Source organism: Chiroxiphia lanceolata, chromosome 18, assembly GCF_009829145.1.
Source record: "Chiroxiphia lanceolata isolate bChiLan1 chromosome 18, bChiLan1.pri, whole genome shotgun sequence".
In the NCBI taxonomy this organism is placed as follows: domain Eukaryota; kingdom Metazoa; phylum Chordata; class Aves; order Passeriformes; family Pipridae; genus Chiroxiphia; species Chiroxiphia lanceolata.
Genome location: NC_045654.1, coordinates 4,453,411 through 4,471,074, shown reverse-complemented (window position 1 = coordinate 4,471,074; position 17,664 = coordinate 4,453,411). Strand labels below are relative to the sequence as shown.

The following is a 17,664-nucleotide window of genomic DNA, read 5'->3' as shown; positions in this document are numbered from 1 at the left end:
AGCGGGTGTCCCCCGAGAGCCCCGGTGTGGTCATGGGACGGTCTGTTTAGGGCACTTTTCGGGGAGCCAGTACGGTGTCAGCAAGGGGATGCCATGGAGCGACACCCCCCTGCTGCCCGGGCCTGGGGACACCCCGGGCACACCGGAGGTGACAGCAGCAGACCCCGGACGAGCGTCCTGAGCCTGGTGGGAGGGACTGGGGAGGTCCCACCTGGAGTGACTCACAGGAGCATCAGATGGAGGAAAGGATGCATTTCCTCCCAAAGAGGGGCAGCCCACCAGCCCACCTCCAGCCCTTTGGGGAACTGGGGTAAGAACAAGAAACATCTGCATCCTCTTTTCGGTCTCCAACCAACACCGAACATGCTCCCCATGAGCAGAAGCACATTTAGAGCAGTGGTTAGTGATGTTTGCTGCTGCTTGTGAGCAGAACACACCTCCTACTGCCAACCAAAAGCTATTTCACAAAAGCCTGTCCAGCCAAGGCTCCTAAACCCTCCTCACTGCATGGGGTCGGTCCCTCCATCCTGTGCCCTGGGAAGGACACAGCCAGGCTGTCTGGAAGAGCAGCTGCTCTGTATGGGGCTAGAGCCCCTTGTACCCCCAGATCAGGCACCTAGAACACAAAGGTGCTGCCTTCTCTCTGCTCCAGCTCCAGCCCCGCCTGCCCACCTCCGATGCAGCTTCAAGCTGAAATGGGGGCAGCTTGCAAAACCCCAGAAGGCAAGATTACATCTCTGGCGCTCCTTATCTGAGCAGGAAGCAACAAGGTCTGCATCAGCACTTTTAACAGGATGTTGTACCATTCAACTTGCACTTAATAGCCCAAAATGACTGGCAAGAGAACACCAGGGCTGTGCCAACACCAGGGCTGTGCCGGAGGCAGTGTCAGGGAGAGGCTCTGGGTGTAAAAGCCAGAGGGGGCTCCTCTGCCCCTACCACCAGAAAAGAGGGACCATCTCATCCAAGTGACAATATAATTTTGTTTATTTTCCTTTAGCACACTGCTGGTCAAACTGCCAGACAGATTTCAGAACATTCCCTCAACCAAACATCCTGGGGAAATTAAAAAATAAAACTGCTACCGTGTACCAAAAATAAAATAGCCCACCCCCACACCCATCTTTCCCCCCAAACTAGTCCCTGCAAAGCCAATGCAATCAGAAATAGATATCTGTGCTTTTCACCCAGGGGCCAAGCTCACTGCAAAACAAACTAAAAAAACGTCACTGCAAGTTGTTAGAACACAAAGCAACGGACAATAAAATAAAAAAAATCCTCCTTTAAACCCCTTTGTACTAGTGACAGACACAGATGGGGATCTCTCCCATCTGCTTTAGTCTTTACAGGTAACTCTTAGACCTGCAGCTTTACCTAGTTTGTGATGTGTCCTTAATGCCAAGGGTATGGGTTACTTCCACACATCCCCAGCCAGGCACTATGGAGTGGTGGGACCATCTGCCAATGCTAAAAGTGCTGCACTGATGGGACCCAAACACCACTGTCACCTCTCACAGTCCTGGCTACTGCCTCCTGCCACGAGCACAAATGCTGCCTCTGCTCTCACAGGCTCCAGGGCTGCTTTACCAAAAGCTCTGAAGACACGAAGCCCCAGAGGAAACCACAAAATATTCAAGCCCTCACTTGCCAGAAAGTTTCCAGCCACTGTTTTGCTCCAGCACCCCAGCACAGGAACTGCCACAGTGTGACAGAACAGCCATGGTAGCACAGGAAAAACATATCCCCCTTACTTGTGACTGGGAATAACTCCAGGGCAGAGATCCTGCATTTCCTGGATTCACACTCTCCCCAGTTAAAAACTGGTTCAAGCTGTACTTTGCCCCTCGCCTTCAAATCTCCATCACACAAACTCTTTAGCAGAGACCTTTGATGTTTGCAAAAGATTATTCACATGTTCTAATCAGCCAGCACTGTTTCTAGGAGGGAGGAAAGCATGTGTTTTGTTGAAAATTTTTTTTTTTTATATAAAGCACTTTTTGAGAAACAAACAAACAAAAAAATCAAAACCTATCAATAACCTGCAGTAGCATCCCATTGATCAGACTGGGGACAGCATCGTCACATCCCTCCCCCTCCCTCATCTTCCCCTCAATCTTCAAAAATAGTATTTAAAATACAGCAATAAACTCTGAGCAAGCCAGAGTCCCGGAAGACATGGACCTGCTTTCGCCTCTCCCATCCAGCCCAGCACCTTTCAATGCTACTTATACTCCTGGGACAAATCCTTTGGATCCAAGATGAGTGCACGTGCCCCAGACCTGCTGGGCAGCGCGAAGCAGAGGTGCAGCACAGGAGGCCCACTCGTGTGATCACGTTTCTGAGCCTTCCCAGCTCCAGCCTGGTGTGTTTGTGCCATTTGAGAACACTTGTGTGAGCCTACTTGGGACCAGCCGGTGAGGACAGACTGGTGGAACCAGGCCGACGGTAAAATGGCATCCTTGAATTGTATTAGGCTTTGGCATTTGTTGGGGAGATGCAGAAGTGCCAGTAGGTAAATTAGTTCAGTGCTGGCCCAGCTCCCATTTCCCTTGGATTCTCAGCGAGGGTATTTCCCTCCTCACCATAAGTGCAAGAAGCAGACGGATCTCTCCCACATTTGAGCACCAAACAGAGTCTGAAACATTTGGTACTTTGCAGCTGCTCGGTATCTGTCTCACAGCAAGGGCTGAACCTGCTCTGATGGTCCTCTCCCTCCTCCTGCTGTTTTCCATCAGCAACAGGCCTGTCCAGCCCAGAGTTCCCATATCAAGACACTTCCCTGGCTGTTGCAATCCCATTTCAACTTAGGGAAGGCCAAGGGACAATGCACAGGTTCCTGCTCCCTGTTCAGACAGGGCAAGACCTCAGCAAGTAAATTTGGGGCACAGGGCCCCCCAAGCCCCCCTCTGCACCCAGAAGCTGTAAGCACCAGGACCCAGCCATGACTCACTCAGCTCTGAACTGCACAGACACACAGGCACCAGACTGTCTGGAAGTTCTCCATCCTGCCTTCAGGAGATTTCTGGGACCTGAAGGAGCTCTTCCAGTTCTTCCATCCCCTGTTAGGCTTTTCTTCCATTGATCTCAAGGGCTGGAAACAAAGATATTTGCTCACAGTTCTCTGCTTCAGCTGTGACCTCCAGAGGTGGCATCCAGGGACAGGGAGACAGTCCCCAGCTGATCTCAAGGGAACGGAATGTCTGTCCCTTGGGGAAAAAGAAAAAACTCAGAAGCTCCTTAAAAAAAAAAAAGAAGCTCCTTCAAATAGACTTTTATTCAAAGCCTGAGACAAAGGCACCAAAAAGAGAAGGGAATTCATTTGGGTTTCTGCTCACTGCCACCTGGGACACTCAAAGGGGTCAGAGATGTTTAGTTACACACACAGAAGAGGAAAAGGGCCTGGCTTAAAGGAGGGGCTGATGGGGCAATTAAAATAGGCTTTGAAACCATCATGCTGAGACTGCATCCAGGCCTGAAACATGATCAAAGGTGTCATTTGCCCTTTATTAAGTGGAAGCTTTATTAAAGTTGCCTTATCTGCCCCTCTCTACATAACATGAATCAAGCCAGGTCTGTTCTGACCCAGCTCCTCACACTGCTGTGCTCCATGTGCCTGCTGCTGGTGGGAGGAATCAGCACAAACAGGCTTGTCTCTAACCTGCCTCACTTAAACAGTGTCTTGGATATTCCCTCAAACACCCATTCTGGAAAGCTACAGACAGCCCAAACTTTTTCTTTCCCTGCTCAGGACCCATTTATCTGGCTTGCAGATACTAGACAGAGATGGCAAGGGGAGCCAGAGTACACCATTCCCAGTAAGGTGCTGACTGGCCACTCTCTACCACCCTCTGTGCTCCCACATGCTCTGTTTGAAGGCTCCTTCAAGGCAAACCTGTCAGGAGGGGATGGATCAACAAGGAAACTGCTCATAGCACCTTAAAGGGTCAGGAACCACCCAGACACCAGCTTTGTAGTGACAAAGATGCATAAAACCAGAGTCAAAACAACTAAATTGAAGCCATGAACTATTCCTCCTCCCTATTCTTATTCAAATAAGACAGATTCATTTAAACTGAGCAACTGGAACACAACATCACACTGTACAGCTCTGCCTTGGGGCAGCTGATGGCACCAAATGGATGCCCTGGCTGCCAGGACAGGCTGGGATAAACTACCCTAGAAGACCTGTCTCTGACTTTTGCACATCTAAATGCACACCCCTTTTCCCATTGCAGGCAAGGTGCAGAGATTACTGGGTGAGCCACAAGAAGCCGAGTGATTCCTTGCTTCAAGGATGCTCAAATAAAATGCAACCTAAAAGGCCTGGAGGAGAGCAGCTCCTTACAGAGACGCCTGTTTTCAACCCCGGGTTCTTTGCTTAACAAATCAGTGCAGTTCATGCTTCTCAAAACAGATAAAGATCTAAATGTCTCTGTGCTCCAGTTAGAGCAATCCCAAAAACGCTGGAGAATCCCTGCAGGCGCTGTCACCGAACAAAACAGAGCTCGTATTTTATGAGTTTTATAAGTATTAGGATTTTAACAGCAGCTAGAAGATGAAGCAGAACACTTCAAGCTTACCACCTTTTCATCCTAAGGTTTGTTCTTTAGAATTTGCTCTCCTTAAAGCCTGTCCTCCCCTTTAACTAGGGCAGGGACTCTTGCTTCTCCCAAACTGGCTGTTGCCATTTATGCAGTTGGAGAGAAGATAATTAGGATCCTGCTTGCTTTTCAGCTCACAGAGACAGAATTAGGGTCAGGCCTATAGCAGTGATGTGTGTGATCAGAAAAGGTTCAGTGGCACTGCTGCAGAGAGCAGCACTTTGTCACCTCCCCAGCTCCCAGCCTGAAGCCCCTGAGCTGACAGCTCCTATCACAGCTTGAGGGTAAGGAGGGAGCGAAGGCTTCAGCTGCCTGGGCCCAGCAGAAGAGAAAAGGCTGCTCCTCCAGGTCCCTCTCCAGAAACAATACAATTCTGCTGACCCTGCTCAGCTCAAAGAAAGGCTGAGCCACTGCAGGGGATCAAACCCAGGAACAACTGCTGGGAAAACACAGGCCCAGAGAGGCAGAGCAGCACGGAGGTCACTGCTCAGTGCCACTGCTCTGGGGAAAGACAGAACACTTCTGAGGACAATGAAGAGAGCTTGAGGTAAAGCGTTCTGTGAGCCCAGAGCTCAGCGGCATCGAAGCTGACCCACAGGGACCCAATCCTGCCTGGGATAGATCCTGCTCCAGCTAAGAATATCTCCCTCCCGCCAGCCAGAAATGCTCAACATGTTGGAGGCCAAAACCATGGAAAGGCAGCTCCTCGGGGCCTGCAGCTCTGGATCAGCAGGAGCAGCAGCAGCTTTCACTCTGTTCAGCCTCTGTCAGGCAGGCACAGGTTCTGCATGTGGAAACAAAAGCCTCTTGCAGAAACATCCCTGGGGAAAGCAGGTGACCTTTTCTCCAGCGTTCTGCTCACTTTCAGATCTCTGGATGGCAACAAACCACCTTGCTCTCCAGGACTGAAATGTTGGACATCTGCCCCTTTGCTACGCTGCCTGGATATGCAAAAGGCCGAGCTCACTGTAAACATTGACCAGCTCCACTTCTCACTGCTGCAGGGAGGCCTGATCCCTACACAGGGAATGAGAGCTCACAGGGAGCATCCACCAGGTTGCTCTGCTCTGTCCTACAGCGCAGGTTGTTCAGAGTCATGGAGAAGGGAGCCAACTCTTAGGAAGGTCAAGGAACAAGTCCTTGACCAGGTTCCTCTCTAGGTCACCTGATTCTCAGCTTCTTCCAAAGGAGAGGTCACTTGCTAGAAAGGGCAAAACAAGGAACTGGGCTTGAAACAAAACCTTCGAAAATAAAAGGATATTAAAGGAAACAAAAGCCATAATCAATAATCAATACAGAAAACAAGTGCATCTGATCAGACGCCAACAACGTCAGCCTCTCGCAGGCTACAGCAGAATCCCTCTGCGATGGAACAGACACTGCAACTGCCAAACTAGGAAAGTCTCTCCCAACTGGTGCAGCAAATCAGGCCGGATAAATCCCTCTGCTCCCGGTGCAGCTCACAGTCCTAGGAGGGGACTGTCTCCACGAAGGCTGGGTGGAGAGTTGGAGTCTTGGGATCTTCAGGCAGGCGAGTACCATACATCGTGCCGCACACACTCAGGGAGATGCCGAGCCAGGCTCTGTCCTCCATAGTCATTTGACACCCAACAGCACCACAACGCTTCCACGCTCCTGGACGTGTACCCAGGCCTTGTTTTAAGAGCTGCTTCCCTGATTAAGGAACCATATTCCACCCAGTGAAGGCAGAGATCTCGCAGCACATTGCTATCCCTCAGTGTGGGAAGTGGCCCAGGACTGGTAGCATCAGCTTTCAACAGCCCAGAACACAGCCAGCCAGGACTCAGTTCATTCTCGGATGCCCCAGGGAGAATTGGAGCCTGCACGTGGTGCAAAGGGGAAGGCGAGGGCCTTGCTGCTTGCTGGCAGGGGGAAGGTAAGCTCCCTCTTACCTGGACCTGCTATTCATTGCTATTCATTCCAAATGAATCATCTTTTTTTTCTTTTTTTTTTTCCTTAAATTATGAACAATATGGAGAAATTGAAAGCAACCGTGTTTGGTCCAACTCCTTCCCTCCCAGCCCCTGGGCTGATGCACTGTGGGGCTTGCTCTCACAACCGGCAGAGACAGAAGAGGGTAGGAATGAAGACACCAAAGGCCACCAGTATAGGAAACATGAGGCTGCTGTTGTCCGAGGCATAGGGGTTTGGTGTGCGTGGGCCTGACTGAACCCGGTTCTTATTTGCCTGTTTTTTGACACTGGAGCCATCGTCATACTCATCTTCATCATCATCTTCCTCTTTTTTCTCCAGACCAGGGTGCGGTTGCAGCTTTGGGACATCTGTTGGACAAGATAAAAGGTTGCAATGAGGCAGGATGTGAATTGGGAGATCACTGGAGACACTCCCTTCCTTCCCCTCTCCCTGATCCAACAGGAACACAGGCAAGAGGGCACCTGACACCACACTGAAACCACAGCCAGAACACCCCAGAAGACAGGAACATCCTCCCTCACAGAGGATCACACCACTGTTTCTTTCCTCCATGAGGTAAGAGCATCCAAAAATCCAGTCTGCAAAAAAACCTACATCCTTCCACCCCATCCAGGTGTCACACAGAGAAGTTAATGCACAGAGCACACAGTCAGATACTGCAGCTGCTCAGGGAGATCTAAGCAAGAACAAGCACCTGCTGCCTGCAGGACCAGCAGATACAGGTGCAAACAGGAAATGGAAAACCCTTTCCATGAACAGCCCTACCCCACATCACTGCACCCCCCAACCCCACAGCTACCAGAGAGCAACATGGTCCTACCCCACTCAAACCCAGCCCTCTGAGCTTGGGGCCTGAACTGCAGGTCCCCCACACAGCAAAGTGCCACCTGGCCACAAGGTTCTCACCAAATCTTCAGCATCACTTGGAAATCTGACTAACAGTAAAGCAAAGTGATGGTTTGGTGAGAGGGGTCCTAAACACCCCCTGTTTGGGAGCCAGAGGGGCTTCCAGTCCAGCACACTTACAAAGAGTGTGATGGAAGTACAAGAACTTTTCTAGCACTCCCCACTGCTACCCAGATGATCTGATACCCAGTAAGAAAACACTGCCTTGTCCTCAAGCTGAGAAGGCAAAACAAAGCTCCAGGTAAGAAACACTTAACTACTAGCTAAAAGAACTCTGTAAATTACTTGTCTGCAGGGCTGCTGCTGACATCCCAGGCCAGAGGGAATGCATCTGTAGCTATAAGCTGAGACTGACCAGATGTGTTCCCTTTTCTCCTCCATATACAGGAAGTTCCAAAACAAACTGATTTTTCTCGTTCCAAAATGACAGGATTTGTGACTTGGAGGAGAACGAGGACATTACACACCTACTTCACTCCGCAACTGCACTCTGTGGGAACTCACTGAGAGAGAAACAATTTTGGCAGATGTGGGTCAGCAAGAGCTATGATCTCATAGTCTGAGAAGCAACAGGCTGCTCTCCAAGGGGGAAGAGCCTTCTGGCTCAAAACCTGTGCTTACCTTCCACTGTTCCTTGCAGAATGTATAGGGCACAGATTTTTGGATTGTCATAGTAGCCCTAGAGAAAGCAAAGGCAGCAGTCAGTCCACATTCCTTGCCTCAGCTGCAGTTCTGAGGCAAGGAATGGTCTCCCCACGTCCCATCCCCTCTCCTTCAGCACAGAGCTGCACTGCACAGCTGGGGAACAAGGAGAAAGGGAAGATCAGGGCTCTGCCCTGGAAAGCTTATTACCTTTACAAACTCAATGTGGAGCTTCCCCGTGAACGTGGAAACCTCCCCCTGGACACTCAGTTTCCCCTTTTTGATACTCATGGGAATGATCTCATCGTGAGCTGTGCTGTGTCCAACTCTGTCAAAAATGTCCAAGTCTTTCACCACCACGTGGCCATTCAAGCGAACATCAAATACCTTCAGGGTGAAAGAAATGACAGAGTCAGAACAGATTCAGGCACGTGACAGCTGAAATGGGAACAGAACAGGAAAGGTCTCTGCTTGTTATGCACCCAGGACCTGAAAGCATTGTAACATGCACTGCCCCACTCCCTTGGGAAGGATTCAGAGCCCAAAGCAGCCAGGTAGAGATACTGAAGCATTAACCTTGCTTTCAAATACCCTGGAACCTGCCTCCTCCTTTTAAAATACCCCCTACATCTGCTGTTCTGAACTGAGGACAGAAGAATTTTATTCTGGTTTATTCATGCTTTTTTTTCCACAACTTTCTTTCCACCTCCTGTCTGAGGACCTGCTCCTACCACCCCGGGGTGGCTGTGGCACACCACACCCTAGGGAATGAAGCCATTTCTAACTAACAGCCTGCAGCAGAACAGAGAGGAGGAAACAAGCTGGTGAAGAACACAGGGTTTGAAGGAGGTAAAATGTTTAACTGCTAACCACATCTGTGAATTCATAGTGAAAGTCCTCCTCAGGGCTGCAATGACTCAAACTTCACTCAGCACCTGGGGAATCCCAGCAGAACCACATCAAGGAAGAGGAACCAAAGATGCCTCAGCCCTTCAGTTTAATCTGAAGCTGCTTTTTGCATCCGTTCTGTAAGCCAGCCCCACCAGTTCTGTTCCCTGAAATACCTCTCTGGCAGGAAGGCAGCACAGTGCTTAAGGAGATCAGCTCTAAAGAAGCTGATGGAGTCAAGGGAAAGACAGGCTATTACACAAACCACTCCTACCCCGATTTATCACAGGGCTTTGAGTTCTTTGTGCTTCTGTTTCCACCTCTGCACACAAGGTATTTCAAAAGTGGACAAGAGCAATAAAGAGGGCGAATTTAATTCTGTGCTTTCAGGACCAGACTGAACCAGTATCAAGTCTTATTTCATTTGTAAAAATTGTTTTGAGTAGGTTCCAGATCACCTCCCTGCTTCAATCTGTGCAATACTTCCTCCAACACAACTGTGCTGTCACGGCAGGAACAACTGTTCAGGAAAAACGTAAAAAAACTCTTCAAAACCAGCACAGCCTAAACAGGTCATAAAACTCTATTGCTAGTTATGTTTAGTTGAACATGGTTTTTGAATGCTTTGAAATGCAGTTTTCCAGTCTGACTGTATAGCTGGAACGTGGGAGAGAGCTCTAAAGTTTCAGAGCCCGTGAGGGCTCTAGGATCAAAGTTAACCATCAGTGCCTTACTTCACTCCTTCCTCCAGCATGCAAAGCAGCAGAGGCAACCTGAGCACACACAGTCATAGCCAGGAACTCACATCAAAGACACACAGGAGCTGTTGCTTACCTTCTGTTGAGACTGTGCAAAATAGACCTCTGCAAACTTCAACACCAGCACATAGTCACCCTCCTCTTTGATGGGAACTTCATAGCCAAAGGTTTCCTCATTGTAGCGCTCGGTCTGGTACAGAATCTGGTCTTCTGCGTTGGACCGCAGGATCGGCAGCTTCATCCCGTAGTCAGAAGCTGGGTTTCAAGCACAAAAGAGTGAGAGGAGGGGTTAATTTCTGAGGCACATGCAAGAAACACTTTATATACTCTTATAGTGCTTAACTCCACAAGTGGCACTTGCATCCTTGTCAGACCCGTCTCCCCTCCTTGCTCTGACCAGGTGGCGGCACTACTGGAGCAGAAGCAGAGGGAACCAAAGCCCTGGAACCCCAGCCCTGTAGGAAAATAGCTCTGGACCTGCTGCAGTCCAGACAAAGTAAATTCACTTGCACCATTTCAGAAAGAAGAGCTTGTTTCACAAACAGTGCACAAAGCCGAAAGACTTGGCCAGTGGCTCTTGTTCCTAAGAGGAAAAACACCTAGAATATTTTTACGGTATTTTCAAATCTCAAACTCTGAGTAGAAAACAAAACCAGTGGGCACAGGACTGACTTGACTCGTTGATACAACAGATTTGAAGGTAGCAGTTGATGGCATCAGGTTTTAGAGACTCATCCCCCTCAAGTGAAAACCTAGGGGATGGTAGAAGTGTGAAAAGCATTAGGCATCTTACAACACCCTTTCTTCTCATCGCAGCCCTGCAATACTGTCAGCCTGAAGACAGGAAGAAGGAAGCAAGATACACAAGGGTTTCAAGAGCACCAACAGCTCCATCAGCTGCTGTTCTCACAGCCACCCAGCTGAAGTGGGTGCTGTCTGGAGCCATCTGAACAGCCCCCTGAGAAGGGCCCAAACAACATTCCTAAACAGCACAATAACTGACAAAATAAGAGAAATCATAAAATTTGCCTCCTCTCACTCATTGTTTCACCACATCTCAAGCAGCCCCCAAAAGACTTTAACTCGACTTGGCATTTTATTGTGCCAGGGTTACTGTACAAATGCAAACTGATGCAATGCCTCCAGAGCTGCAAATCCAGTGACTCCCCAGCGAAGTAGGGGCAGGAGGGAAGACTGTGGACACCATCTGCCCACTGGCACTTGAGGCAGGAGAAGTTGATCCAGACGAAGTTCTCTGCTGACACTTACCACTTCCAACCCCATTTCCATGGGAACAGACACTGCATCAGCCAAGACAAAGCAAGAACTACTAACCCAGAGCACGTTGCCAAAGACAGAGCCAATGCAAACGAGTGAGAGGAAATTAATGCCAGTTCTTAGTCTCCTGTTTCACACAGAGCTGTTCAGGCGATCGTCCGCTTCTCTTTACCACCCGAACCTGGGCGCAAGGACTGAACACTCTAATCACCAGAAACACAGAGGGTGAAAAGTTTAACCTGTCCTCCCACACAGGTATTTCTGGCCAGCTACAGATTACAGTGACAGCGAACCAAGGGCTCCACAGAAGTACGTTTCTATTAGAGGAAAGCCTGCACAGGAAGCAAGTCCTTTAATAGCCAAGAAGGTAACTGGAGAGGAAGACCTGTCACCTGCGTGTCAGAGCCCTGCTGACAGAGCTGTGGAGGCGAGCTGGGTTTTACAGCAGGCTGGGTGCTCACTGGGAGCAAGCAGTGCCCATCAAACTGTAACTCAACTATGCCTGGCACCTGCCTAATTCTGTAATTGCCATCAGCACATTCAGTCCTTCAGGGTACAGCGGCTGAACTGAGGCTTGAAAAAAAAGGTTTTAATTTGCCCAGAGGCAGGACAGCCCAGAATTACTATCCCTAGGTCATTTCCTCCCAGTCAGCCATATATTTCTGCTGAAGCCATTACATGCCTATCAACACAGAGGAACCCAGAGAAAACGAACAATGGTGCAATAAAAAGCCATTGAGGGAAATGCAGCTGAGAGCTCAAAGGGGTAAAGTCTCCACTGTGCCTGGCACCACTGGCTGAAGCAGAATTACTGCAATGGCCTGCTGTGCAGAGGAGACACCACAGGCTTTCCCCAAAGGAAGAACATGTCACAATGTGCTTGAGAAAGACCCTTTTTTCTCCTCAACTCAGAAATAAATTGTTCCAGTCCACAAGGACATTCAAGTGACACATGTGAGAGGTCTATGAAGGGAAGCTGACCTACAGCAGCCAAGGCACCTTGGGCAACTGGGATGCCAGCTTCCATGGGTGCAAAAAACAAACCATATTAGAACTTAAAAGTAACCTCCCCTGCATCCACTGTGCCCAAAAGGTTCTCCATTTGGGATAGCACTCATGCAGGGTAAGCAATGGCAGTTCCAGCTGTATAGCACAGGAAAATCCTTACCATCCTACACGGAAACAGCAAAGGTTAGACTCAAAAGTCAACAGACTTTCTCCACACTCCACCTGGAAATGACTGCAGAGCAGCTCAGCACAGCTAACGTTTTATACAACTGTGAATCAACTAAGTTTTGGTGCACTAATTATCAGAAACATGCACAATTCATACAACTGGAGTGGTTTCAAAGGAAGTAAGAAAAGGTAACCCAAGTGCAGTATTAGTTCTACATTCTGTTCTAACTAGTAGAGTGAAGATTTTACTGATCAGTAGCTAGAGCAGCTGATGATATCCCATCTGCCTCTACTTCTGCTTGTGTCTCTGCCCTTGAACACCCTGCCAGGACTGGGGCATGGAGCAGACCAGCCAGCTGCACTTTCCCTCTGTTCGGGCCCAACAGGACCAGAACGCTGCAACCACCAGCCCGCACCGCCAGCGATCCGGACCTGGCTGCGGAGGGCGGGCAATGCGTGTTCTGACTGCAAGGTGCGTGCTGCGGGCTGGCTGCGAACCGGCAGGTCCTGCTGTGGAAGCCGGGTTGTTCAGTGGAAAACAGGAGAAAGAAGGATCCCGGCGGCCGCACGCGGCCAGGCTGGCAGCCTTTCCAGCCGAAATCCCGCTCCAAGCCCGCGCGGAGCCACTTCCCCCCCGGCATTACACAACACCGGAGCCTGAGGACACCATCCCGCAGGGCACATCCCGCAGGGCTCACCCCGCCGCCTCCGGGGCCCTGGGTCCGCGGGGGCGGGGGATGCGGTCCCTGCTGGGCCCGGCGAGAGGACGGGGGTGGCCGTGGTCCCGCGGGTGACAAGTGCGGGCGCTCCCCGCGGGCCCCGCCGTCCCCGGGCGGTTGCGGGAGCGGAGCCCCCGCCGCGCTGCGGGAACACCCCCCGCTCCGCCGCGGGCCGGCAGCACGCGGATCTCGCACCCCGCTGGCACGGCGGGACCCCACCGCGCCAGCGGAGCGGGATCCCGCGAGGAGCCCCGCCGACAACCCCCCCGCGCCCCCGGTGCGTCCCCCCGCCCTCACCTCGGCCCACGCGGCCCTCGAGCGGGTCCTTGCGGAAGTGGATGCCGTTCACGTCCACGTGGGCATCGCCGCCCGCGTTGACGGCCCAGACGACGCTGTCGGCGATGCCGCCCGCCGCGCCCCGCAGCAGCAGCAGCGGTGGCAGCAGCAGCAGCACGGGCGGCAGCAGCGGCGCCCCGCGCGCACCGGCGCCCACCATGTCGCGCTCCCGGCGCCGCGCCCGCCCCTTCCTGCCGCCGACAGGGGGCGGCCTGCCCTGCTGCCGGGGCGGGGCGCGCACCGACCAATCCGCGCGCCGCACCGCGAATATTAAATAACTGCCCGTCTGCTATTGGGTGGCCACGGATGTGTATTTGCATATTCATACGGCGGCGGGCCAATGGGAGGTGGCGGTGGGCAGGCGGGCTGAGCGGCGCGGAGCCGGTGGCTGGAGCGGGTCCCTGCGGGCCGGGGCGTGGGGCCGGGACCGGGACCGCCCGTGCGGGAAGGGAACGAGGGGGAACCGGCTCTGCAGAAAGGAGCGGGAGAGACAGACGGGGCTTCCCAGCGGTGTCCGCAGCGGGGACAGCCCGGCGAGCTGCCCCGAGCGCCGGCCGCCTGGGCAGAGCCCGCCCCTCCGCGCCGCCAATCGCGGGGCTCCAGCGCGGCGGAGCGCGGGGCGGCGGCGGGAAGCGCGGCCGGCGGGTTGCCGGGGCAACGAGTGGCGCGGCGGAGGAGCGGGCCCGGAGCGCTCGGGGAAGGGGCCGGGAGGGGAGCGGGGCAGCGGGAGCCCCGCCGCCGCGTCCCGGCAGCTCCGTGCCCGCTACGCTCTGAACAGCAGCCCTCGGGCCTGGTTCGCGGCCCCGGTAGAACGCGCCGATTCTCCTGTTCGGCCCCGCCGTGGAGGATGGGGGAAGGCAGCTGCCGCCCGCCCGGTAAGGAGCGAGGCGGCCAGTGGCGTGAAGGCACCTTGGAGCGCAGTAACCTGCATGAGAAGCAAAGCGGGCACTGAAGGGGGAGGCGGGAGGTGACCGTGACACGGCCAGCGGGGCTGCTCCCAGGGCTGCGCTTTATAGGAGAATGTAACATCATGGTTTTTTCTGGAGGACCTTGGCAAGGTCTTGGGAGGGCTGGAGTGAGACATCCCAGATGGAGGTTGAACGAAACTCAGTCCCTACACGGCGGGGGGAGCAAATAACTCAATGTTCGCCTCTGTGTTTGCCCTCCTGTCTGATCGCGGTGCTCCTCGAGGCGTCAGACACCGGTCAGGCCTCGGGGCTGTGCTCCAGGCACCGTCTGCATTAGCAGCGGCTGCTCCTGAGTCCCAGCGATGTTTTATTAATTTGAGTCTGCTACAAAGCGTTTACTTTTAGAAATAAAGACTTTTGGTGCTGCAGATTGAGAATTAAACGGGTTTGTTGCTTTTGTAATGCACTTGGGGGCCTCTTAACCAGCCACAGCCTTGGAGAAGTGAACTGTTTTGGGGGGATGCGTTACCACCCACCCCCTGCTCCCCAGCCTGCTCTCCCCATGCCAGAGTGTGCCCCAGAGCATGTTCCTGCTGCTGTCACATCGGCTCTTGGGCTTGTGATATAACTAGACCAGGGCAAACATGGCACTGCTGTGCTCCCATGCCAGCACTGCAGCCAGGAAGGGCTTCCTGAAGCTACAAGGTGCCTTAGGAAACCGCATCCAGAGGAGTAGCGTGAAATGCGCACGCTTAACACCTCTCCAGATTCAGCCACCTCATGCTGGTTCCTGGCAAATCATCTCAGCGCTACAGACCCCAGCCCTGGCAGCATCTGATAAAATCCAGGCTAATCTGCCATATCCCTGCTGCGTTTGTGACCTGTTGGGTGTCCCCCAAGTTCCGTTACCAAAGGAGTGCAGGCAGCCGTGGCCAGGACAATGCTGTCCAGTTGGCGAGGCCGAGGGAGGCCTCGTTAGAGCTCATTTGTACTGATTACAGACGATCCTCTCTAATCTCTCAGCTTAAACTGCGATGCGCTCAGGTCAGGAGCACAACTTCAAAGCACATACACACTTAGTGTGTCACCAGGTGACTGCCACGAGCTATGAAAGTGAAGTGGGAAGAGGGATGGAGTAAATCATCAGCAGGCAGAGGGATGGCTGGGGCAGAGGTTACAGACAGCAAAGGGTGTGAATCCTTGTATTTCCAGTCCTGAAACCCTCCAGGGCAGCAGAGGTCCTAGTGAGGGCTGTGCGTGGCCCCGGTGGGCTGAGGCAGGTGCCACATTGCCCCCCGGTTCAGCAGGGCTTTGAACAGAGGGGAAAACCCTTCTCTTTCTCCTCCATCTGAGGACTCAGCCTTTTTAGAGGGCAAGGCATGGAGCATTGCAATACCTCCTCTGCCTCTCCGGGAAGAGCTTCTTCTAATAACTGTCGGGGTGATCATTTCCCAAGAATCAGCAGCCTATCATGAAGCAAGAGGGATTAACTGGGCAGCAGTCAGTGAGGAGGGACAGTGTCTATGCTCATCTAGGGGCAGGAGCCTTGGATCATGGGCTGGCCACAGCCTCTGGCAGAGGACAGCAGATATGCTGTGTGGCCTGTGCCCATGGTGTCCTACATTGCTGCCCTGAATCAATACTTGCAGTCACCAGCAACTTGATGCCAGCTTGTGCCCCAGATGTCAAAGGCTCTATCCTGTTACTAATCCACTGAGCCATCAGTCAGTCCCTTGATGCAGGCTGGATTTATACCAGTAACCTACAAGTGAAAGGCTCAGGGTCGTCTTCTCAATCCCTTGATCTCTCCCTGTCCCCTGGCAGCCAAAATGACTCAGTCTTGGATCAGTCCTGCCTGGTCTACCTACAGCCCTGATCATTCACAAATGATGTGGGGCATAGGTTTTGGGTATCAGCCATTTCCTGCTGTAAAATGGGACCAGGATTTGGAATGTCCAAAAGGAGCAACAGAGACGTGTGTGTCAGAAGCAGACCTCATGGCTAATGAGACATCTAAGAAGTCAACGTGAGCCAGCCCCACTGCTTGGACCACCTCCTGAACAGCATGGGGCTACAGGGCTCAGGTGCCCTGCCATGTGGAACCCTCTGGAAGCCTCTCTGGTACCAAATTGGAGATGAGAGTGAAAGGATTATCTCTGGAATTAGATTACTTAGATTGGAGCTTTAATCTCTGCCCCTGTCTGCACAAGAAAATAGTAAAACTCCCTGGGATTATTTGGGGTTTGTTGTGAAAGTAAAATCAGACTGGCAGCAAGAGCTTCTGCTGGGGGAAAAAAAATATGAAGGCTTTTGAGACTTGCCCTGTCTGACTTGTTCACTGTATCATGGTGAGACCTGGCAGAACAAAGCTGCAGATGATTTGGCAGACTCGGCTTTCCTCGGAAGTAGCTGTGGCTCCAGGACTGCCTCTGCAATGACACAAAGGTGTCCTGCAGCCACCCTTCCCCTGGTACTGGTGTCTGGAAAACAAGAACAGCTCTGCCACGGTGCAGACACAGGGACCTGCCTAAGTGAAAATGGCTGTAGTTTGCAGAGAACATCCTCACCTACTGTGATGCTGCACTGTGGATGAGTGCAGCCTCTAGAAATGGGGTTACCATTTTAAATAAATTAAGACTGTGTCCTGCCATCTGACTCTGTGGGCAAAAGACGTGTCTGGTCAGAACAGAGTCTGGGAAGGAGCAGGCAGAGGCAGCCACCACATTTGTGGCCTCTGATTGCCCACTGCTTGTGCACACTGGCTGTGGCACAAAGCATGTGCCCTGAGCTGTCACTGGTCCCCAGAGGCAGGCACAGCTCTGCAGCACAGCTGTCCTGCTCTGCATGGACAAGCAGCTTCTTCCTCAACAGGCTCCACTGTAAGTGAAGCACAGCTGCGGACCAGCACTCCTTTTGGCAGACACCAGCCTGCACAGGTCTCTCTCTCCCCTATAAATGTGACCCTAAGCACATTTATAACTACCCAGGACTCTGGACTCTGTTCCATTTATCACCCTCACCTCCTAATCACAATACAGCTGCTGTGCCAGTAAATGTAGAGATCTGTAAATATCCATTTTCCAATTTCTTGGCTCACACACACATTTCTAAGATGGGACCAGCTCCATAGATACACACACATAGTTTGCATACACCCACTTGCACACAAACTCTTCTGCTGCTGCACCCCCAGGTGCCCATCTGCACTCCTGGCTTTTACCTGCACACACACAAACTTTTCCCAGTGCACACAGCTGTGCAAACACAAGTATACACACACACACACACAAATATAAGAGGAAACACAGTTTTGCCATTACTGGGATATCAGCCATCTCTGCAGCTATGCTGGTTGGCACAGCAACAGAAAGACAGAAGAGAAAATCCTCCTTTGGGATATGGATTTGTGGACCCCAAGAATTTGGAAGAGAACCTGGGAAGTGAAAGATTGGAGATGGAGAAAGCCAGAAGATATTGGTCCTTAACCTTCCAGTTG

The 17,664-nt window shown here is 52.2% G+C and overlaps 1 protein-coding gene and 1 long non-coding RNA gene across 3 annotated transcripts; one reads left to right on the top strand and one right to left on the bottom strand.

Annotated features, from left to right (window-relative positions):
- Window positions 1–969: 969 nt before the first annotated feature.
- MLEC (malectin) lies at window positions 970–13,437 on the bottom strand. Of its 2 annotated transcripts, XM_032705838.1 has the most exons (5): window positions 13,222–13,437; window positions 9,828–10,006; window positions 8,316–8,492; window positions 8,085–8,142; window positions 970–6,904 (listed from the first exon to the last, which is right to left on the bottom strand). In XM_032705838.1, exons 1-5 carry the CDS (start codon window positions 13,418–13,420, stop codon window positions 6,675–6,677), a joined length of 843 nt encoding a protein of 280 aa, XP_032561729.1. In that variant the 5' UTR covers window positions 13,421–13,437; the 3' UTR covers window positions 970–6,674. The 2 variants fall into 2 exon arrangements, with proteins under 2 accessions (XP_032561729.1, XP_032561730.1); XM_032705839.1 differs by lacking the exons at window positions 8,085–8,142; window positions 8,316–8,492 and having other exon boundaries at window positions 13,222–13,382.
- Window positions 6,731–12,317, top strand: LOC116795817. Its single transcript, XR_004360167.1, has 2 exons — window positions 6,731–7,704; window positions 7,851–12,317. It is a non-coding gene; the product is annotated as an uncharacterized LOC116795817 (long non-coding RNA).
- Window positions 13,438–17,664: the final 4,227 nt, after the last annotated feature.

Excerpts from the sequence above, each read along its gene's own strand:
- MLEC (XM_032705838.1), bottom strand. The coding sequence starts at position 13,420 with ATGGTGGGCGCCGGTGCGCGCGGGGCGCCGCTGCTGCCGCCCGTGCTG. Across the intron at positions 10,007-13,221 it reads CGAGGGCCGCGTGGGCCGAG|CTTCTGACTACGGGATGAAG; the intron begins GTGAGGGCGGGG and ends CTTGAAACCCAG. Across the intron at positions 8,143-8,315 it reads TCCACATTGAGTTTGTAAAG|GGCTACTATGACAATCCAAA; the intron begins GTAATAAGCTTT and ends TGCTTTCTCTAG.